At 39.1% G+C, this 22,989-nt stretch overlaps 2 protein-coding genes across 6 annotated transcripts in view; one reads left to right on the top strand and one right to left on the bottom strand.

Annotated features, from left to right (window-relative positions):
* Window positions 1-2,455, bottom strand: part of sub1b (SUB1 regulator of transcription b) — a 10,338-nt gene extending 7,883 nt beyond the window's left edge. The window contains exons 1-3 of one of the 3 annotated variants that reach the window (XM_037098964.1): window positions 2,335-2,372; window positions 681-736; window positions 482-551 (exon numbers count right to left, since the gene is read on the bottom strand). In XM_037098964.1, the coding sequence (XP_036954859.1) occupies window positions 482-550 (69 nt within the window). In that variant the 5' untranslated portion in view covers window position 551; window positions 681-736; window positions 2,335-2,372. Of the gene's footprint in view, window positions 1-481; window positions 555-680; window positions 737-2,334 lie in introns of all 3 variants that reach the window. The other 2 variants (XM_037098962.1, XM_037098963.1) reach the window with 2 other exon arrangements.
* LOC119019956 (leukocyte surface antigen CD53-like) overlaps window positions 1-22,469 on the top strand; it is a 35,077-nt gene extending 12,608 nt beyond the window's left edge. Inside the window, exons 1-9 of one of the 3 annotated variants that reach the window (XM_037098960.1) lie at window positions 8,567-8,637; window positions 8,976-8,990; window positions 9,465-9,545; window positions 10,559-10,747; window positions 11,464-11,538; window positions 11,874-11,984; window positions 13,755-13,862; window positions 14,732-14,815; window positions 22,140-22,469. In XM_037098960.1, coding sequence (XP_036954855.1) covers window positions 9,483-9,545; window positions 10,559-10,747; window positions 11,464-11,538; window positions 11,874-11,984; window positions 13,755-13,862; window positions 14,732-14,815; window positions 22,140-22,208 — 699 coding nt within the window. In that variant the 5' untranslated portion in view covers window positions 8,567-8,637; window positions 8,976-8,990; window positions 9,465-9,482 and the 3' untranslated portion in view covers window positions 22,209-22,469. Of the gene's footprint in view, window positions 1-8,566; window positions 8,638-8,975; window positions 8,991-9,464; window positions 9,546-10,558; window positions 10,748-11,463; window positions 11,539-11,873; window positions 11,985-13,754; window positions 13,863-14,731; window positions 14,816-22,139 lie in introns of those variants that run through there. The other 2 variants (XM_037098961.1, XM_037098959.1) reach the window with 2 other exon arrangements.
* Window positions 22,470-22,989: the final 520 nt, after the last annotated feature.

Raw genomic sequence — 22,989 nt, 5'->3', positions numbered from 1 at the left:
TGAAGAGTTACAGAAAACGTTTGGCCTCCGTTATTGCCAACAAAGGGTACATAACAAAGTATTGAGATGAACTTTTGGTATTGACCAAATACTTATTTTCCACCATGATTTGCAAATAAATTCTTTAAAAATCAAACAATGTGATTTTCTGGTTTTTTTTTCCACATTCTGTCTCTCATGGTTGAGGTTTACCCATGTTGACAATTACAGGCCTCTCTAATCTTTTCAAGTGGGAGAAATTGCACAATTGGTGGTTGACTAAATACTTATTTGCCCCACTGTGTGTGTGTGTGTGTATGTATGTATGTATGTATGTGTGTATATATATATATAAATATATAAAAATATATATATATATATATATATATATATAAATATATAAAAATATATATATATATATACATACATACATACATACATACATACATACATACATACACACACACACGATATATAATAATATATATGTAAAAGCACAAACCTTGGTCTCTACTTCACTGTCAGAGTCACTTCCAGATGTGGAAGACAGAACTTCCTTTGATTTTGGCATTCTGCTGAGACAGTGATCAAATGTCAGACATTTATTTTACTGCAAAATCACCTTGAAGAGATCAGTAAAAAAAGAAAAAAAACTATTCAGTGAGACATTAACATGGGCAGATGGTAATCTGACAAATTACCTCCAGTGATGTTAGTCAGTAGCTAAACTGCATGGAAGTGATGTGGCCTCCAGGTTCTGATTAGATTAGAAGGTGGAAAGCGCTGAATAAAAATGTTGACATCTCTATATTTTTTTTATATATATATATATATATATATATATATATATATATATATATTATATATATATATATATATATATATATATATATGCTGGATGGTTTCAATAATTTACTTTTAAACTGTCCCTAAGAGTCCAACCATGCAATGCTAGAAACAGTGGACGGCTTTTCAAAACCTGACCTACATACTCCATTCCCAACAATGTAGTGTGACACTTTTCTGCTTTATGAACTGCACGTCCTTTTTCTTTGGTTGCCAATTCTTCAGTACACGTCTGAGGGACAGCTGAGTTGTTGTCCAGCAGACAAACAGGGCTACACAAATCTCTGGACGTGTAACTGGCTAAGTATCGGATTGGGACTTGGTATCAGCATTTTCTAAATATCAAAGGACTCGAATCGAGATTGGGGTAAAAAAAAAAAAACTAATCAGGACATCCCTACACACAACAAATTAAATTAAAAAGAGCATACAGCTGTGCTCTGAAGCGATATTTTTACAGTTGGTGTGGAAGGAGGAATGATTACAGTGACTAATTAAAATGGACTTGAAAAATATCTAATTTGGACAGGACAGTAGGTAGAACAGCTCATAGAACTGTCATGCTTTTGCAATCAAATATGCCAGGAATCTAGCAACTGGCAAATTACAGGAGATGGTTCTGTAACAGATAATGATATTCTGTGAGAAACAAACAAACCAAAAAAAACATTGTAGTGTCAGCATTAACTACCTAACTTAAGTTTATATTAGTTATACTAACATTTTAAATACATACTTTACTAATTCAGTATACCTACTATACTGTCACAGTAAGGGGCTGGTGTGTGTGTTTTGGGGCATGAGGTCGTTTTTTTATGTCACTGTAGCAGTGACCACACTTAACAGACTGTCGATGTTAGCTGCTGCACACAACTATTAGATTGGAAAATCTATATTTTAGGTGTCACAAAGAATTAAAACTGTGCGCCAAGCTGATGTAACACAGCGTCTCACTACACATGACTTAATGTGAGGACCATGTGCGCAACACAGTGTGTTACTCGGGTTCAAACTACTGGATTCGGGGGAGACACACTTGCAGTTGGCTCAATGATTAGTGTGTGTCCAGGTACTAATTTTCCAGAGAGGAGCAGTTCATTTTAAACGACCCCCCTGTGGTGGGGCGTTTCAGCGCTTCATACTGCACCACATTCCGCGTAGGACTTAAGGAAGTGTCAACCTGAAATACGAGCCGCTGTCATAGAGGTGATGGACGAGAGGACAAGTTGTTGTTGCACTGTAGTGATACAAGACTGTGTTTGTATACCAGCACAGATGGTAGCTAGCTGGCTTTGTCAAATGCTATCTGTATAGTTAGCCACAGTAGCTAACGTTAGCAGGGCTGGAGTCCCGTCGCACATGTATGCTGGCTCGTTAACATGAGAAATTAACTCACGTAGCCAGTTCATCCTCATAAACAGCAGCGCAGTACAACACCTATCTGTTCTATTAAACCAACATTTTTAACACAGATGTTTGGCATGTTCTTTTCGAACTGTTAATGCTTACATGGTATGATGTAGAAGAGCGGATCTCTTGACAGGAAGCGGAGTGTAGAGGTGTTTCCGGTGTGTGTTCTGCCTGCCTCCCAGTCGACTACACTGGACCCGTTCCAAACCGCTCCTTGAACACTCCCACTCTGGACGGTGTGACTCGGCGTTCAGTACTTGGGGCTATGGACCCTGCATCTCCCAGGATGAAATGTATATAAAGAATCGAATTATTACTGTAGCAATATGCCACATTCATAGAAAATAAAATGGCTCGAAAGATTGCCCTCCGGTCAAAGTTACGGATTTGGATTCATATTTTACTTTGATTGAACATTTGAAGAAAAAAATAAAAACAGATATTGGGGGGGGGAAAAAAAGACTAATGAGATATTTCAAATCTACTCCTTCTAGTTAGTTAGTTAGTTTTGTTTGTTTGTTTGTTTGTTTGTGGATGTTTGGTTGTGTTTTGTTGATGTTTGGGTGAGGTTTTTTTTTTTTTTTTTTTTTTTTTTGTTAATGTTTCAGGGAAAACTGAAATGATGTAACATATAAAACCTGACATCAAGGAAACATCAGCCTTGTCATCATCGCCGGTCAGAGATCAATCCAAACTCCTCGGGTACAAATTTGGTTGAACTGCAAGATAACAGACAGGAACGACTTTTCATTCAAGTGAGGACATGACAAATAAGGGAATTTGGATGTACCTTTTGTAGGCCTCATGGCGAGCTCTGCTCTTGGCTCACCTCCTGTTTACCTAGTACCATGTGATACCTAAAACCCTAGACATCCCTCCTTTCCTTGGAAATAAACATATCCAATTAACCACATAAACAATTTTGTATGACAATGTACAAACTGTACATGGCTCTTACTGTACTTTCTGCACACTGTTTAGCTTTAACTTGACCACTTTACAACTGTTAATTAAAACATAACAATTATTTCACATTACATCCCCACAGTGTATACAGTTCACTTAAACACAACATCACAAATTCTCCCAGTTGGCCTTTTTAACCAATGTAACCAGTGTTAAATAGTGTGCTAATAGTGAGTGGCCGTGTGTCCTTGACCAATACACTGTCCTCTGTGTATCCTCTAGTGCACTGTATATTTTCTAAAATTGATCTGAGATCTTTTCACATGTGTGGTGTTCCTCCAATAGCATACCCCAGTGGTAGATTCAACCACAATTTGATTTCTTGTTTTATTTACAACTTTGTGTGGTGTGGTATTGAAAGTCGTATTGAACTTTTCTTGCTGCAACGGTACTGTGTCTCTGATGTCTACCTTTGAGAACTGAGGTCCTCTTCATTCATCAGCATGTCATTTTGCCTTCAGCAGGGTTTTTTTTTTATTGTTGTGCCATTCTCTGTGCTTCCATACATAGTCACATACTTAGTTCATGTTTCCAATCTAGTCCATTGGCCTGAGCAATCTATATTCTCTACATCAAAGATGAGTTTTGTAACTCAACTTCTCCATTTGCTTGAGCCCATATTGGTGTTTTCTTTATATGTCTTATTCCCAGAATAAGTCAGATTTGAACTGCGCTCTGTTCCAGGCCATCCATTCTGCTGAACATTGACTTCAGACTATCGATGACTTTTTCTAAAGTTGTAGAGGTCAGGAGCTGAGCAGAGGTGTGATTCCCAATGGTTCTGGTGTGTTAGGGCTGGCGACAATTTAACATCCATGACATGACTTACAATACCTTTCAGCTGCCTTATCCATGTCAGGTCATTGAACCTTAATTCTGAGGTGCTGTTTTATTTTTCTATTTTGCTTTTGTGAGTAGACTTTGTAACAGCACAATGTGATTTCCACACAGCACTCCATATCCCACTTCACACAGTTGATTTGCGATTGGTGCATACAGTTTACAATGGATTCACCAAACAGAACTGAACTCAAGCCAGACAACAAAGCAGAGGCAGATCCAACTGTCGGACAGTGCGTTTACATGTCACTTAAGAAAACCAAATTACTGGGTTAGTCCAACTATGATCGGATCTTCAAGATGCATGCATACTCCTTAGTCAGTGCGTTTACATGACACTTAAGAAAATCACCGCAAGAAAGAGCGCCATTGTGCATCTAGTTTGTGTAATTATCATGTATGCCATATACGAAGAGTACAAAGACGTAGCTTCGTCTCGCTCTTCGTACACCATCTTTCTTAAGTGCAGAGGCAGCTGGTGACATAAAGAGGTCAGCCGGAGGTGGTTCTGTTACCACTAGTTGAAATGGGTACAGCGCCACCTAGCGTACCAGGGTATGACATGCTCCGGCCCAAAAATCTGATTTTCTCACCAGCATGTATACTCGGATAATTGCAGTTGTCTGATTGAGTGGCATAGTTGAACTATGGCTGTAATCTGACTAATCTGTGCATGTAAATGCAGTGAGAGTTTCTCCAGACATCAGCCTTTGAGGAAAAACTGATCATCCAGGAAAACTGTTTACTGTCTGCTTTGAAGACATTTAAACAGGTATAAAGGACAGGATTGGTTATAATGTGGGACACAGACAGCAGCTGAAATCAGAATCAGAAATCCTTTTGAAATGTTTTTGCAAAAGTGAGCAACATATTTTTTATCTACAGATTTAGTTAAAATAAATATAGATGATAAATATCTGTGTTGAAATGAGTTTGTACAGACTTATTGCACAGTGCAGAGTACAAGGTGAGGTCTATTTGGAGCAGGACCTGTGATACCTCTCCTTCACACACTTAGGGTGTATCAGTCTGTTGCTGAAGGAGCTGCCCAGTGCTGTGACAATGTCCTGCAGGGGGTGGGACTCCTGCAGCGATGAGACCGTGTCCATCATCCTGCTCTCTACCACTACCTGCAGTGAGTCAAGAGGGCATCCCAGGATGGAGCTGGCCTTCTTGATAAGTTTATTAAGTCTCCTTCTGTCTGCTCCCGCGATGCTGCTGCTCCAGCAGACTACTCCATAGAAAATGGCTGATGCCAACACAGAGTCATAGAAAGAAGTCAGGAGTCCCCCCTGCACTCCAAAGGACCTGAGCTTCCTCAGCAGATACAGTCTGCTCGGATCTTTCTTGTATGTAGCTGCAGTGTGATCAGTCCAATCCAGTTTATTGTTCAGGTGAACTCCCAGGTACTTGTAAGATGTCACCATCTCAATGTCTGTTCCCAGGATGTTCACCTGTGTGCAGGGTTGTCTGTGCCTGCAGAAATCCACCACCAGCTCTTTGGTCTTCCCAGCATTGAGCTGGAGGTGATTCTTGGCACCAGTCCACAGAGTCCTAAATAAGTTCTCTGTAGGCTCTGTCATCCCCGTCCCTGATGAGGCCGACAATAGCAGATACGTCAGAAATCTTTTGTAGATGACAGTTAGGGGATTGGTGGTAGAAGTCTGTAGTATACAGGGTGAACAGGAAAGGGGCCAGGACTGTTCCCTGTGGGGCCCCCGTACTGCAGATTATTGTGTCCGACACACAAGTATTGTGTGTTGTCAGAAAAGCTTACATTCCCTCTTCTATGTCTTCCATGTCTTTCATGTTTAAACATTTTTATTTACTCTTTTTTTATGTACAGTCTATGCTCTGTTCCGTTTATGAGGAGCCCGGTGATGCTGGGGTTGTTGCCATTGATTACTGTCGTTCATGTTTGATCACGCAATATTTCTGGCTTGGAGGACTAGATTCTAGATCGGCCGTGAGATAGATAATCTTTATGTGTGGTGTCCTGTGCTGAGAGTATCAGAGCACACCACACACAGTATGATCAAAGCTGATTTTTAAATCTTCATGTGTGGGGGCTCTACAGATAAAAAATCTCTTAAGATTTATAAAAACCTTATGTGTGTATCCCCTTAAGTTCGATCAATAAGATCATTTCAATTATTTATCCCTGCTCCCTCTATTCATCTGACCATTGGCATCTCTTGTGCTCCCTCTCATTTAACAAACCATATTGTGCCACAAACACCATCAGCCAATCATGTCTCTGCTGTCAGACGTAAAACCTCTCAAACTGAAAAAACCTGCTGTCAAACTTAAAACCTCTCTCCTGTTTGCTGTCAGCTGTGATTTCAGGCATTTGTGTTAATGGCATACGGTCTACTTACCTGGCAGCCACTTCCCCTTGATGCGCACCCGGGCCTCAGTACGGCAGCAAGCCTTGTCGTCTACTCAGCCTTTTACATCCTCACTGGTCAAATTTACTCAGTATTCTCTGGCTCAGCAGTACATAGGCCATACATTCCTCAAGCCGCAAACATCTCCTCCCAGCTAAGGTAAAAATGATCCGAAGTAAAGACTTCTATCTGACAATCTTGTCAGTCTCATAGTGCCTTCCCCCGAGTGCGAAAAAGCTCTCGCCACCAGGGTAAATATCAAGGCAATTTGTCCTCAGATCTGTGGCTTAGCAGAGATGCATGCATCAGGCAGTTTCTTGTTGCTATTGGCATTTACTGCAATGTCATCTGCTCTGTTTTTCCCAAAGGAAGGCAAGAACAAGATCCTTATTTGACCCTCGTCTGCATCCTTAACCTCAATACAGGAGAAAAATATTCTACCTGTACATAAAGCCTTCCTTCAGCAAAGTAACGCTCCATATTGCCCAATTCAAGATCTTCCTATAACTGGTCTGTACTGGAAACCACACTGCTGATGACGATCACTAAAAGCAAACATACAATTTCCTGCAACCCCTTCGGAAATCCAGCCTACGACCACTATGACTCCCCGCCTCAGCCCATCTCTGACAAGCAAGGCTGCAAAGATGCCCACCCCGATCAGTCTGCCCCCACCATTCACTATGGAGCCCTGTCACAGTTAAAAAAAATCTAAATTCTAAACAATCATCCCTGCAGAGGGAATTGATAGTATTTATTGACAGTGTTGGGAATAACAGTGTTACAATAAACAGCGTTACTAACGGCGTTAATTTCTGTCAGTAATTACTATCACTATTACTATTTCCATCGTTACAATGCTGTTACCATTACCGACTATTAAATGTGGTGCATTACAAACTGAAGCTGCTCATTGAAGCTGTTGTCATCCGACTCTGCTCTCAGTCACCAGAGCGGCAAAGGGAGGAGGGAGGGGTGGGACAATCACATAAGTCATGGTAATTGGCTCTCTAAGGTAGAGTGAGAGTTTGTAAGCCAATCAGAGGCAGTGTTCAGTTTACACACAAACCACACACGCACACAGCAGCCTTGCACACACTCACATTAGCAGAGGTAAACTGCAGCCAGTCCCTTTCCTTCCGGCGAGTCCGAAGGGAAAGCTGATGTTTTCAAAGTGGAAGTACAGACATGTCTTTAATCGTTTTTGTCTACGTCCATTGTAAGCAACTCTTATCTAATGTAGCATCTCTGAACTGCATACACTTCTACAAAACTAGTGGCCAAAAACATCATTGTTGACACTGTTGGTGATGACAGCAGGCCAGGGGTGACTAACGTGAGCTCAGTTAACAAAGAAGGACACCGAGCTCTCCGAGCTAGAGATGGGAACGGCAGTTATTTTTACTGTACTGAATCTCTAGAATCCGTTCATTAAAATGATTTGTTTAAAATATTTGTTCGCTGAATCGTTCAGTGCTCTCCAACTCCCTGAACTGATAAACAGCCAAACGATCCGTCATTCAGTTCATGATTCAGCCCTGAGGTTCACGTTCACTTACTGAGGGACGGTGCGTTCACAGACTACAGTACACAATCATTCGCGGGAGACGCAGCGCTGCTTTGAGTGGTATACATGCACTGTAATTATTACACGGTGAAATTGTCCTCTGTGCACAGTAAAATTACTTAACATGAACTCCTCTGCCCTGAGTGAGTGAGTGACACAGCGCCACTTTCAGCACAGTACATCAGCGAGAATCATGTCCTCAGCGACAGTTCTCTGTGTGCAGTAGATTCGTGAATCATGAACAAACCACAGTGCAAACATAAATTACGTCTTCCCAGCCGGCATGCAATTTATGATTATGGATTATTTTGATGTCCTAGTGGTTTTCTGTTCTGTTGAGCTTAAATTTATCAAGCAGTTATGAACTGGAGTTCATACTGGATTAGGTTTGACTGAGTTAAAGGGAACTGTTGGGCACTATATTGAGTGCCTTTCAAGCTGGTAAATGTGGATGCCCCTCCTCTTTAGTGTTGATCATGTAGGTATGTTTTTACTGCCAGCTGGTAGACAGAGGCCTCAGTTGTATTTCCTCCTTCCCCCTCCCTGCCTGTTGTTAGTTAAAACTGAGAATGTCAGGAGCAACACCAAATTACTGCTCACCGCATCTGTAACTGGAATACTGCTGGATACAGTGTACTTGAGGTAAGCCCCTCAATATCTAATTAGTTATTTCATGATTGATGACTTCATCGAAGTTAAATTATATAACATACAAGAATACATAAATATACATTTATATGTAATAACTGTGATTTCATATACTTTTGTACAGTTAATTAGCTTTGTTGCTAAATAACAAAACATAGAAATGTATTCATAAAATCAGTTGGAAATGACCAGTCAGCACTGATCATTAATCAGCCTTTGTTGAATTATATGCTTAGAATGACTGACTAAGTAACAGAAAATAAATGACACTGTGGACAGAGGCTGTGTAGCAAAGACCAGTGACCTCATTCAGTTTTGTTTTTTGTCAACAGAAAAGAAGACAAGTAGTAAGTCACTTTACAACACACATTGCCAGACATTAAGGTACAAACTTACAACAAATGGTTGATTTGGTGATAAGAGGAGATAATAATGATTAACTGGAGCCTGAACAGGTCACAGGTGTGCCTCAGGCCTCAATGTTGCCATATCAAACAGTGGTGCCCTGTAAACACTCGGCAGCGTCACTTGTTTTGCTTCATAAATAGCGAGGGATAACTGCCATTCAAACACTTGACTTAAAAATCTGTTTTTCTGTGTGTAATTAGTATTATATATATATATATATATATATATATATATATATATATATATATATATATATATATATATATATATCTCTCTCTCTATCTCTCTATATATATATATATATATATATATATATATATATATATATATATATATATATATATATATATATATATATATATACATACAGTAGTAGTTTATAACCAACTTGTCTATGTTCACAAATCTTACAGAGAAAGGCCATCAGAAGGATGGATCGCTCCTGTGTAAAATGCCTGAAAACAATGGTGATATTTCTCAACTTTCTGTGCTGGGTAGGTTATTAAAGACCAGGATGCAGTCATGATGGCACTCATTAACACCCTCTCAAACCTAAAATTGTCTTGTGAATGTGTAATACAACAAATTGACAGAGCATATAAACTTGGATTATGCGATTGTGGGATTTTTCAGGGTGGCTGGTACAAGTTCCCTTTCTGGGGACAGTGGTACTGTATGAAAACCAGCCTGGTTTTGATTATTCATTTTAATCTAAGCTTTCACCTTTCAACCATTTTAAGGAGTAGTCCAGAGATTTGGTATGGTACCTCCAAAAACTGGATGGCTTGCAAAGGACTCTGGAAGCAGTAGACAGTGAGAGTAAAATTGTCCAAGTGCTCTTGAACTAAAAACAACCAAAAGTGGTTGTCTTTAGAAAATAAATCTTGAGGAGGTTTGACAAGAGTTGGGTGTGTAAACACCAAGAAGGTGTATTTTCCTTGTTATACTCGTCCTTTCAGTGGGAATTTGGGGTTTGTTTCACTAGTGTGCGCACTGCGTAACCATGCTCAAGCACAGTACACTTTATAGAGGTGTGCTTAAATGTGGTATATTTGCTCATGCATGAGCACAAGCATGGGTGCACAATATGGACATGAGGTACAATCAAGTTTATCACACTTCCTTGCATAATCAAGAAATCTAGCAATGTGAGAGGGCGGTCTGTGACCAAAATGACACAAAATAAGCCACAAAAAAGCCAATAAAGTTATTTATGTTCACTCTGTTGTACTCCATTGTGCCGCGACTGCACTACGAGATGATGACCCATGTACAAAAGGTAACCGTGTTCAGTTCCGGTTGCAGCCAAAGCAATGTGAGTGCAGGAGAGCGGGGTACTGGGGAGGAGGGGTAATCATGCATTGGCATGATATGGATCAACTGGGCAAGTGTGAGAGCCTCCTTGAGTGTAAGATGGCATTTGATGACAGGAATACAGGCTGTACAGTCCAAACTAATCTCACATAACCAGAATAATAATGTGAGATGTTTTTTCTCTCCCATGGAGCTCTGCGGTGCATTTGTAGTGGCCTTTGGGGAGTTCCAGATGATGCACTCCATGTTCGCCTCACTCATCACCACCTTCTGGCCAATCTACCCTGCCAACACTCTGGTGGTTACCGGTACCATTGTTACCTGTGTGTGTTACTTGGGAGTGTTAGGTGGCTTGAAGGAGAACCGCTGCATGCTTATCAGTGTGAGTATGAAGCGCGGACATACTAATTATACCTGGACACAGGCACGGGAGTCAAATTCATTTCTATGAAGCTTCTCACGCATGAAGCTAAAATGACTCGACTGGCTTCCACATAGCTTCGGCATTGTGGGGCCCGTAAAGCATGCGCACTAGAGACTTCTGCCAAAGATTTACATCAATCAACATTTGTGATGTTTGCTTAATCATTCTAAGGACGTGACTTTATCTATTATTTCAATCTCCATGGTACAATTTGGATCAACTAGACTTGCTTGGATGCATTCTGTTTTGGTTTTCCATCACTAGAAGTTGTGGATATTGTCTGGTACTATCTTTAGTGTCACCTCTGTTGACTGCTGGTCTAGATGAGCTGAGTTATGAGTGAGGCATATAAATTTCATTAGGTACACTTGTTCAATCTCAATGCATCTGATATAAGAGCTCTGCTATAACTTCTGCCTTTACAAAGGTGTATAATGACTGACACTTGACTGAGGTATTCATGTAATACATGTCAACAAAAACTGAATTTTTTTGAAAACATGGCTGAAAGAGGAATTCATGGTAGAGCTACTGTACTGGATTACATGCTATTGTGCTGGTGTAACTAATGAGGTGGGCTGTGGGTGTATTGTCTGACTCATTTACAAATCGGCATCGTACAAAAACTCACTACAAAAACTCACTCATGTTTAAATCTGATTGTCTGTTTGCAGTTTTTCATCCTGCTGTTCATCCTGATGCTGGTGGAGCTGGCCATGGCCTCTGTGTTTCTGGTCTACAGTAGAGAGGTAGGAGTGTTTATGAAGCCTACACAGCAATATATTTATAGATGATTATTTGTGATCATTGATGTGGAACTCTCTTTGTTTCACATCAAACTTTTTGATTAACACATTTTTTGGCCAGACATTTTTCAGATTCTCTTCTGTTAAACTGTGTTGAGGTTCATAATGTCAGTAGCAGACAGCTGGTAGAGGGACGAATGACACAACCCACTTTTTCTGTCCTTGTTATGGCCCTTGGTCTTTCCACCAGCATGCAATGGCATGAAAATAGAGGTCAATATCTTTAATGTCCAGAAGACAGCGTTGAATTGCAGGTAATGAATCTAACCTGTCTGCAGATTGACACATACTTTGAGAAAGACCTCATGCAAAGCTTGGAGATCTATAGACAGTCCCATCCAGAAGGCAACAAGACAATTAAAGATGACTTTGATGCTGTCCAGCACCTGGTAAGTGATCCACTAGTCTTCCTCTTCCATTACATTCTTTATATTAAGATTTTCATATAGCATTACCATAACATACAGTGCCTTGCAAAAGTATTCACCCCCCTTGAACTTTTCCACATTTTGTCATGTTTTAACCATAAATGTAAATGTATTTTATTGGGATTTTGTGGGATAGACCAACATAAAGTCGTGCATAATTGTAAAGTGAGCGGAAAATGATACTTGGTTTTATTTATTTTTTTACAAATAAAAAACCAAAAACAATAAAAAAACAGAAAAGTGTGGTGTGCAAAAGTATTCACCCCCCTGAGTCAATACTTTGTAGAACCACCTTTTGCTGCAATGACAGCTGCAAGTCTTATGGGGTAAGTCTCTACCACCAATGCACATATAGAGACTGAAATATTTGCCCATTCTTCCTTGAAAAATAGAGATTTGCCAGAGATTCTCAAGTGGATTTAGGTCTGGACTTTGACTGGGCCATTCTAACCCATGAATATGCTTTGATCTAACCCATTCCATTGTAGCTCTGGCTGTATGTTTAAGCTCGTTGTCCTGCTGGAAGGTGAAGCTCCGTCACTCTTTTGCAGACTCTTACAGGTTTTCTTCCAAGATTCTCCTGTATTTGGCTCCATCCATCTTCCCATCAACTCAGACCAGCTTCCCTGTTCCTGCTGAAGAAAAGCATCCCCACAGCATGATGTTGCCACCACCATGTTCCACAGTGAGGATGGCGTGTTCATGGTCATGTGCACTGTTAGTTTTCTGCCACACATAGTGTTTTGCATTTTGGCCAAAAATGTCAGTTTTAATCTCACCTGACCAGAGCACCTTCCTCCACATGATTGTTGCACCCCCTACATGGCCTGTGGCAAACTGCATGGCTTTGTTTCAACAATAGCTCTCTTCTTGCCACTCTTCCATAAAGGCCTGATTTGTGGAGTGTATGACTAATAGTTGTTGTCAGATTCTCCCACCTGAGCTGTGGATCTCTAAAGCTCATTCAGAGTTACCATGGGCCTCTTGGCTGCTTTTCTGATCAATGCTCTTCTTGCCCAGCCTGTCAGTTTAGATGGACGGCCATGTCTTGGTAGGTTTGCAGTTGTGCCATACTCTTTCCATTTTCAGGTGATGGACTAAACAGTGCACTGTGAGATGTTCAAAGCTTGTGATATTTTTTCATATCCTAATCATGCTTTAAACTTCTCCACAACTTTATCCCAGACCTGTCTGATGTGTTCCTTGGGCTTCATGATGCTATTTGTTCACTAATGTTCTCTAGCAAACCTCTGAGGCTTTTACAGAACAGCTGTATTTACACTGAGGTTAGATTACACACAGGTGGACCCCATATACTAATAAGGTGACTTCTGAAGGCAACTGGTTGAACTGGATTTTATGTAAGGGTATCAGAGTAAAGGAGATGAATACTTTAGCACACCACACTCTTCTGTTTTTTATTTGTAAAATAAATAACTAAATAAATAAAACCATGCATTATTTTCCTTCCACTTCACAACTATGCACCACTTTGTTTTGGTCTATCACATAAAATCCCAATAAAATACATTTACATCCATGGTTAATACATGACAATGAGGGTTCAATGAGGGTGAATACTTTTGCAAGGCATTGTATGACATATCATATATGGATATGTCTTACTGCCTGTATTTGTCACACTCCCATGACGATCAATGCAGTTGTCATTCCTTTCCCCCTGCTCAAATGACATAGATGTTCATTCACTAAAGACGTTTTTTTGTACAGTTTAGGTGCTGTGGAGTTCATGGTGAAGCAGACTGGAAGGGTAATGTCCCGATCTCATGTTGTACCGAGGACCCCTGTAACACCCTCTCCCACACCAACTGGCAAGAGGTTACATTATTTTTTTTCTATAAACACCTGGTTCTCAGAAGTATCTCCAAATACACAGATATATATATATACACACACACACACACACACACACACACACACACACACACACACACAATAGTTCCTCATAGCCTCATCCAGCTCATCAAATTGTTTTTTTTTTCACAATTTAGTGATGCTGTGCATATCACATTCAATTTTGTGACTCAAAAAATAAAATATGCCATTAAATTTACCAAAAAGAAAATTGTGAATAGATGTAGGAATTCATGAAATGTGACACAAATTCATATTTCTGCTTTAATTTGCCTCTGTATTGTTTACCTTTTGTATTAATTCAGCTAAAGCTACAGTTAGTAGCAGTTATCCATTACTTTAACAACAGCGTTAAGGTATATGTCCTTCAGGGGAACTCTGTAAATGACTTGAAGTTCAAGCAGAGCAGCTGTGGGACATCAGAAGGAACATGAAAACATTTTCTCCAGACAATATTATCTGAATGAGATAACTGCAACTGTACTTTTTTATAACTGCCCGCTCATTTGCATATGGATAAATAAAATACAGAAATAAAGTTTGTCAAATAGTGGGGAAATGCAGAGGAAAAAAAATACACACATGTAAAAAATAATAAATAGAATGCAAAATTTAGAAAGTGCAGTTTACATTACAGGAGTTGAATTAATATAAAGGTAGATATATACAGACGTAAATTAAAGCAGACACTCATTTAGGTTACATTTATATTTTCAATGTTATTCATGGTGTATTTAATGGCATATCTATTTATCTAGTCAGTCTTTTCTAGTCATTTCTTTCTGATAATGATTATTTCAAATTAAAGCCTGTGTAAACATTTTGTGTTTCAGGGTTGTCTCTTGAAACTGAGGAACTGGTCTGCCAGAAATTATCTTAGCACAGGTGCAGGCGTTGTAACAATGTTCATCATACAGGTAAAGTGCTTTCAGACATACAAGGTGTCAGACCTGGGTTGAATGAGTACTCAGATGCAGAGAAAGTAAAAAAAAAAAAAAAAAGAAAAATCACAGGCTTTTATTCTGAAAATTCAAGGGACTCAGGAATGAGTGACAAATGAATGGGCTGTGAAACTCTAATCCTGGCAATCTAACTAGAAGGCAAACAGGGAAAGCAAAACCTCACCAAAAGGTGGGAATTCCAAAACAGAATAAAAGCAAAAACACTCACTAAGAGGAAACAAAAAAAAGACTGCAATGTACTACTCTGAATAAGGCTGGGGCTATAAAAGGTAAAACACAAAATCACTCCCAAAGGAGGTAAGCACACAGCTATAAAACAAAACTACTTTAACAGACCAGGCTGTGAAATATTTGAAAAGAAAATCAATCCTACAGAGGAAACAAAAAGACTATGAAAATTAAACTGTGAGACTGAAAAGATTAACAAACAAAAATGATCACTCTTCAAGAGGCTATGAACAACAGAGAAAAAACAACAATAAATTGAATACTTAGACTATGAACAAGGAACAAGGGCTTGCACAGAGACTTTGGCACAAGACAGGGGAGACATTGACTTAAATGCACACAAGGATAATTGGGAACAGGTGGAAACAATTAGGGATCAGGGGAGACAGTCAGACTGGAGACACATGAGGAAGGGCAAGTGACCTGAAATGAGAGGAGAGTTAGAATTTTCAAAATAAAACGGGAAGTTTACAAGATAAAACACCTTACAAAACTTACAAAACTCCAGTTATTGAATTTCTAGCAGGTGTTGTCCATTAGCCATCTGCTACAAATGTTTAAATTTAACTTGACAGGAGGCTGTGTAACTGCAGTTTACCAGTCTGAAAAGCAGTACTGAATTACTTTTTAAGGTAGTTTTACTGGCTACCATATTGTAGGCCATGAGCTCTGTGCAGCAACAGCTAAAGAAAGCTGATCATTGTCTCAATGGGACTCAGTTTGCATGGTTAATTTGTGCCCTGCTATCTGAGAACAATTCATTTCAAGCCCACTTGCTAAATAATATCAGAATCAGGATTCCTTTATTGTCCCATGAACGGGGAAATTAGTTTGCCACAGCAGCCAAAGGACAGATCATTACAAAAAAGACAATAAGGCAACTTCTTAACAAAATTAATGATTTCTGGTCTGGAGAGATAAACATACTTGTTTATATTTATGTTTATGTGATAATAAAAATCATACTATTAGCTTTCTTTTTTTTTTAAATTTTATTATTATTTTTATTAAGTTTTTCAATTTACAGTATAATGGAGAAAAGAAAAAAAAAGGAACAGAGTGCACAGACGGAAAATTTACACAGATACCTTGTTACACAGGGAAAGATATAACAATAAGTATATTTTGTTGGACCAGGGGTTAAAGTTACTTCGATTAGATTTGTTCTATTTATCCAGTCTACTCTTCTTATCAGAACAGGACTAAACCATTCACACACCAGAGTACAGCAAGACGGAGAGAGTGCATCAAATAGGACAGTAGGGGGCACCGAACCCCAGCAAAAAATAAATAAATAAATAGAAAAATAAAAAGATAAAACAGAACACAATTTGGATACTGTCACTTATTCAAAATGAGCTGTCCATTTCCTCCATAGTGCGGTGAATTTGTCCATGTTCAAGTTCAAGGAAAAAGTCAGTTTTTCCATATCATATATTTGTTTCACAATTGCAGTCCACTCCTCTTTAGATGGAGACTCTTTCGACAGCCATCTTCTCGTAATAGCTTTTTTACTTGCAACCAACATTATTTTTATCAAATAATTGTCAGTAACGTTGATTGTGGGGGAAATATCACCAAGATAAATTGTACAAAAATCAAATTTAATCTCAAAACCCAATATTAAATTAATTTTCACCACTATATCTTGCCAGACAGAGTATATAATCGGACAGTCCCAGAAGACATGGAAATGATCCGCCTGTGTGTTTCCACACTCTCTCCAACACTTTCCATAACTTGTCTGACCTTTCTGAAGCTGTTTGATTTTGGGGGTGATAAAAAATCGAGTTATATTCTTCCACGAAAATTCTCTCCAATACCCAGAGCTAGAAGTGCTCATTTGAGTTTTACAGATGTTCCACCAGTCATTTTCTGAAATGGTTATTTTGGCTTCTTTTTCCCATTTGGATTTAACATAAAGAGTAGAGGTACCACTAAGTGACTGCAAGCAGGTATAGATTTTAGAAATCAATTTTCGGTTTAATTTAGATTTATATGCCTCGATCAAAATATTTATTAATTCAGAACTACCTTCCTCTGTTGTGCTCAGATCACAGTTAAAGTGCGCTCTAACTTGAAGGTATCTAAAAAAATCTTGGTTTTCTAGGTCGTGTTTATCCTTAAGTTTTTGAAAACAGTGTAGTGTCCCTTTGTCAGAAATGAGACAGTATGTTGTGATACCCTTGGAGAGCCACTGTTTGAAACGTCCATCCATCTGGGCAGGTTTAAAATCCTTATCATGTGTTACCCATCGTAATATTTTCATGTGGTTTTCCAGTTTGTTTTTTCGGCATTCACCAAACCAGATATTTAGGGGGGTTCTTGTCCAACCGCTTAAGTTTTGTTTGTACTGTAGGTATAGATTTCTGTCACCAAGCAAGCTCTGGAGGGGAATGTCCAGTTGGCTTAATTCCAGATTTTTCCACTTGGCGTTGTAGATTGGGTCGCATAAATAGATCAAATATCTGAGCTGTGCAGATTTGTAGTAGTTCTCTATGTTCGGCAAGGCCAAACCACCTTTTTCTTTAGACAGTTGCAATGTTTTGTACCTAATCCTTGGTTTGAGGCCTCTCCAGATGAACCCAGATATCATTCTCTTCCATTCTATTAATTGTTTTTGCGGTATTTCTATTGGTATTGATAAAAAAAGGAAAAGCAATCGTGGCAAGACATTCATTTTAACTATATCTATTCTGTTATGCAAGTCCAGTGGTAATAAACTCCATCTGTTTAAATATGCCTTTATCTCTGTTGTAATTGAAGGATAATTTGTTGTATAGATGGTAGATAAATCCTTTGGGATTTTTATTCCTAAGTATTTAATGATACTATTTTCCCATCTAAAATTGCATAAGTTATTTATTTGAGGTGGGGGAATATAGTTAAATGAGACAACTTGTGTTTTATGTATGTTTAACTTATAACCCGAGTAATGACCAAATGTTTTCAGGGAAGACATTAATGCTGGTAAACTCAAATCTGGTTGGGAAAGAGTGATTAATACATCATCTGCATAAAGACAGGTCTTATACTCAGTGCCTTTAGACCAGATTCCCCTAATGTTTTCATCTTCTCTAATAGCCTGGGCCAAAGGCTCGATAAATAGAGCAAACAGAGTCGGACTTAAGGGACATCCCTGCCGACAGCCTCTTTCAAGTGGCACTGGGTCAGTCAGACTACCGTTTACTTTGATTCTGGCAGAAGGCGAATGATATAGGTTTTTTAAATATAAGATAACTTTAATATCGAAACCAAATCTTTGCAATGTCAAATGTAGGTATTCCCAACTAACTGAATCGAATGCCTTTTCAGCATCAAGGCTAAGAACAACAGACTCATCTTCATTTTTACTCATGTGCTCCATCAAATGTAATACCCGTCTTACATTATCTTGTGTCTGTCTATTCTTAAGAAAACCTGTCTGGTCTTCATCTATTATGTCCGGAATAATATTTTCTAATCTTTTTGCAATTATTGAGGCATATAATTTATAATCTAGGTTTAAAATCGATATCGGTCTGTAAGAACCACACTCAGATTTATCTTTACCCACCTTAGGAATTACAGAAATGATAGCACGTCTCCAAGAGACTGGAATTTCTCCCCCATTAAGTGTAAAATTAAAACATTTCAATAGTGATGGAGATAGTAACTCTCTAAATGTTTTATACCATTCGGCGGAATATCCATCCTCACCTGGCATTTTATTTGTTTTGAGTCTGGAGATCGCGTTATCCAGCTCTTTTTGTGTTATTTCATTCGTCATTATTTTATTCTGTTCTAGTCCAATGGATGGAAGATCCAGCGAGTTAAGGAAATGTGTAATACTCAAAGAATCAGCTCCCTTTGGTTGAGTGTACAGGTCTTTGTAGTAATTTTCAAAGGACCTTTGTATTTCTTTTAGATTATGACACATCTTTTCAGATTGTGTGTCCTTAATTTTATGAATGGACCTTTCCTCTTGCTGCTTTCTTATCCTCCAAGCTAACAATTTTTTAGCCCTTGGTCCATTATCATAGTACCTTTGCTTGATGTACTTTGCCTTCATCTCCTCATAACTGTCATATAGTTTGTTTAAGTTTTGTTTAGTGAGTTTTATCTGATCTAATAATTTGGGGTCATTACGTTCCATGTGTTTAATTTCTAGATCTTTTAGTTCCTTTAATAAGTAGTTTATTCGTTTCTGCTTTACCCTCTTTTTAATTGAAGACCACATTATAAGTTTTCCCCTTATTACTGCCTTAGCAGCATCCCATACAGTACCTGGAGACACTTCTCCGGTGTCATTTTGTTCTAAATATTCTTTAAATTCTTTATGCATATATTGTTTACACAACGGGTCATTTAATAAGCTTGTGTTAAGCCTCCATGTTGTATTTTTCGTTTCAGTATCCAGATGTAGGGAAAGATATACACCTGCGTGGTCAGAGATATCTTTAACCCCTATTTGACATTTCAAGATTCTGTGTCTATCTGAGTTGAACATAAAAAAATAGTCAATCCGTGAATGAACATTATGGGGATGGGAGAAAAACGTAAACTGCCTTGCTGTGGGGTTCAGTACCCTCCAAATATCCATCATTCCTGCCTCGAGGAGAAGTTTCTTAACAGTGACTGTGTCAGAGTTAATTCTTTTTGTTGCATTAGAGGAGTCAAGGGATGGATGTAGTTGTATATTCCAATCTCCGCCACAGACCAAAATCCCTTCAGTCTCTTCAGCAATCAGATCGAATATTTTCTTTATAAATACTTTATCATTACCAGGGCGTCTATACACATTCAACAGTGTTACCTGCTTGTGATCAATGTAGCCCTTCACTAAAATAAATCTCCCCTCAGTATCCCTTATTTGTTTAGAGATCTGGAAAACAACTTTATTTGAGATTAATATGATGACTCCTCTCTTTTGACCATGTTTATAAGACGAGTAATATGAATTCTTAAAACCCAACTGTTTAAACTTTTCGTGTTCTTTATCACTAAGGTGAGTCTCTTGCCAAAAGATAATCTGTTGTTTTTCTCTTTTCATCTTGGTAATCAACTTGCTCCTTTTGATAGGGTTTTGTAGACCATTGACGTTTAAAGTAATTATTTTGTATTCCTGATTCGACATCCTACCTCTTAATTCCAGTCCGCATATTTTTCCCTTCTAACAATATAAACATATAAATAAAAACCATCTGTGCTGAACATAACCAAACAAAAATAACCTCCAAAGGTGAAGTGAAGTAACAACTTCTGAACGGGGAGGGGAGGCCTTCAAAGGAAGGGCCCCTCCAGATGCATCCTGACATCGTCTTAGGCGGTTTTAGTACACACAGTTTTCGGTGTATTTTCTGTCACTCCGTGAAAACAGTCCGGTCGGTATTTTCTTAATGTTATAAGCTAAGAGCCATAACCATCAACCGGCGTTTAATAAAAAAAAGAGATACTCTTACACCTCAGGTCATATCCTCCTGCAGTGTGATGGAGCGTTGATATCTCCGGAGCTTCTCTCTGGCTCGTTCGATATCTGAGGACCTGACCCGGTGTCTTGGGGATCCGCTGGAATGCCACGCGTTTCTTTCCAGCTTCTTGCGCGGTGTCACAGCTGCCTGGGATGCGTCGGCGCGCGTGTTTCCCTCATCGGTTGTCAGTATCCCCCTCTTCAGCAAATCCTCCGTCGCCTCGTCCGCGTTGTTATAGGTAGCGGGTCCTTCATCGTAGAAGACTCGGAGCCTTGCAGGTGCAGGTGTCTGAAACCTGAGTCCTCGTTCTTTTAACACTTTCCTCAGTGGAGCGTATTTCTTCCTCTTTTTTATCACTTCTGCTGGGTAGTCGTGATCAAAGTACACTCTTTTCCCCTTGAAGTGTACCTCCTTCTTTTTCCATGCGCTGCTCAGCACCAAATCCTTAGTTTTGTAGACGAGGAAGTAAGCGACCATGGATCTCGGGGCAGCTGGCGGTGATGGTTTTGGTCCGAGTGACCGGTGGCAGCGCTGTATGTTGAGGTCGATGTCTGGAAGTTGCAACTCGGACTTAATAAATCTCTCCAGAAACTCACATGCGTTGTTCCCCTCCTCCCCCTCGGGGATCCTGAAGATGCGGAGGTTGTTTCTGCGGGAGCGTGTTTCCAAATCCGTTAACTTTGACACGATGCTCTCTTGCTCCTTCAGAGCCCGGAGAAGCTCGTCCTTCACGGCAACACTCCGCTCCTCCATCTCGGCCACTCGGGTCTCCACCTCCTCCACTCTGGCCTCTGTGTTCTTGAGTTCTGCCCCAATCTCACTCAGTTGTTGGTTAACTTCTTCTTTAAAGTTCCCGAACTCTTCCCTCATGTCTTTTTTGATTGTCTCGCAGAATCCGCTCAGTTCCTTTTTCATGTCCAGGTGCCCTGCTTTTATGTCAGCGCGGATAGCGTCCATGCTCGCTTGCAGGGCGGCCATTGTAGCATGCACATTAGCCTCATCTCCTGTCGCCATTTCCACGTTTTCCTCACAGTTTGGGCTCGTTACGGTCTTAGCGTTTCTTAGATTATATTTCCCCATAAAGGTTTCACAGATATGTTTGCGTGAATTACTCTGAGGTTGGGGAAATGTCGGACCGCTCAGGGAGCTCTCGAACTACACCACCGACCAGCTCGCCGCCATACCGGAAATCCCATACTATTAGCTTTCAAAAACTTTTGGGAAAGTACACTATGGGTTTATCACTTAAGATATAAATGATAGTGATGAGAGTCAGCCAAAACAGTCAAGTTTTTGTGCTACAACCTTAATAGTAAGCTATAAGAGGCTAACTGCAAGTAAACAGCCTTATTAACATAACACGTAGTAATATGATATTTGTTTGTATAAAAATATGATAACAGCAGCTGTTATCTTTGCACAGTGGCTTAGGTTCTGTAAATTGCATTTTAACATTAGTATTATTTGCTTACCTTAAAGCTGGAACAACGTACAGTATATTGTAACTTCCTCTTCTTAGCTGTTACATGTTATGTGCTTTTGCATCTTGGAAATTATTGATATTAATTTAATCATATGTTTCTTGTCTTCTCTGTTTACAGTTTATTTGTCTGTCTATCACCGTGCCCCTCTTTTGCCACTTCAGTCGCCATGGGCTGGGTTACAAGTGAATAATGTCATGATCCTGTTTTATCTTTTTCTGTTATTTCCTGTTTCTTTTCCTTGTGTTTTTCATTGATTTGTACTTTTCTTTTCTTTGCACTTTATTTAAGCTGTCTTTGTTTCTACTTTATGCCAGTAAAAATGTATCTGGAATTTAAGTCAACTTTCTGCATGTCTCCAGGTTGCTTTTCCCGTGTCAATTATTATTTATTTTTTTCCTCATCCAAACACCAGAAAGGTTGCCATAAAATATCAAGCAAAAAAAAAAACAAAAAAACAAAAAAAACACAACAACAAAAAACATTCTATGTCTTTGATTGTAGATAAGCTGAGGATCACAGCTTATTGTATCTATGGATAATTTCATATCATAGACAACTACATGTGATATTTAAAAAAAGGAATATTTCTCAGTACACTATTTCAAAAACTGTTTGCACCAATTGATTTCAGAATTGATTTTATAGGACTTTCCCTTTATTAGTATCAAACAGTTAGGAGTTTTCAGTCATTTTCTTTGTAACATTATTCTTTTGTTTTGATTTTGTGATGTCATATGATATTTTATCCTGCTTAATAAATCAGCATACATGCTTTCAACCTATATCTTGGAGTTGTTTGAATTTCTATGTTTTTTTAATGTATTCAGCCTCGTCGCTCAAAGACAGGTTCTAGTCCAAGTTTAAACCACAGGGTTAGGGGGTAACCCTAACCCATAACCCTTTTGCACTGTCCTTCCCCCACCCTGCCTCTGTCACGCAATCTCAGCCGGGATCATAGGTACGTCGC

The sequence above is a fragment of the Acanthopagrus latus genome, chromosome 5 (assembly GCF_904848185.1).
Source record: "Acanthopagrus latus isolate v.2019 chromosome 5, fAcaLat1.1, whole genome shotgun sequence".
NCBI classification, from domain to species: Eukaryota; Metazoa; Chordata; class Actinopteri; order Spariformes; family Sparidae; genus Acanthopagrus; species Acanthopagrus latus.
The sequence above is the reverse complement of the archived record's forward strand: the minus strand, read 5'-3'. Positions and strand labels throughout refer to the sequence as shown.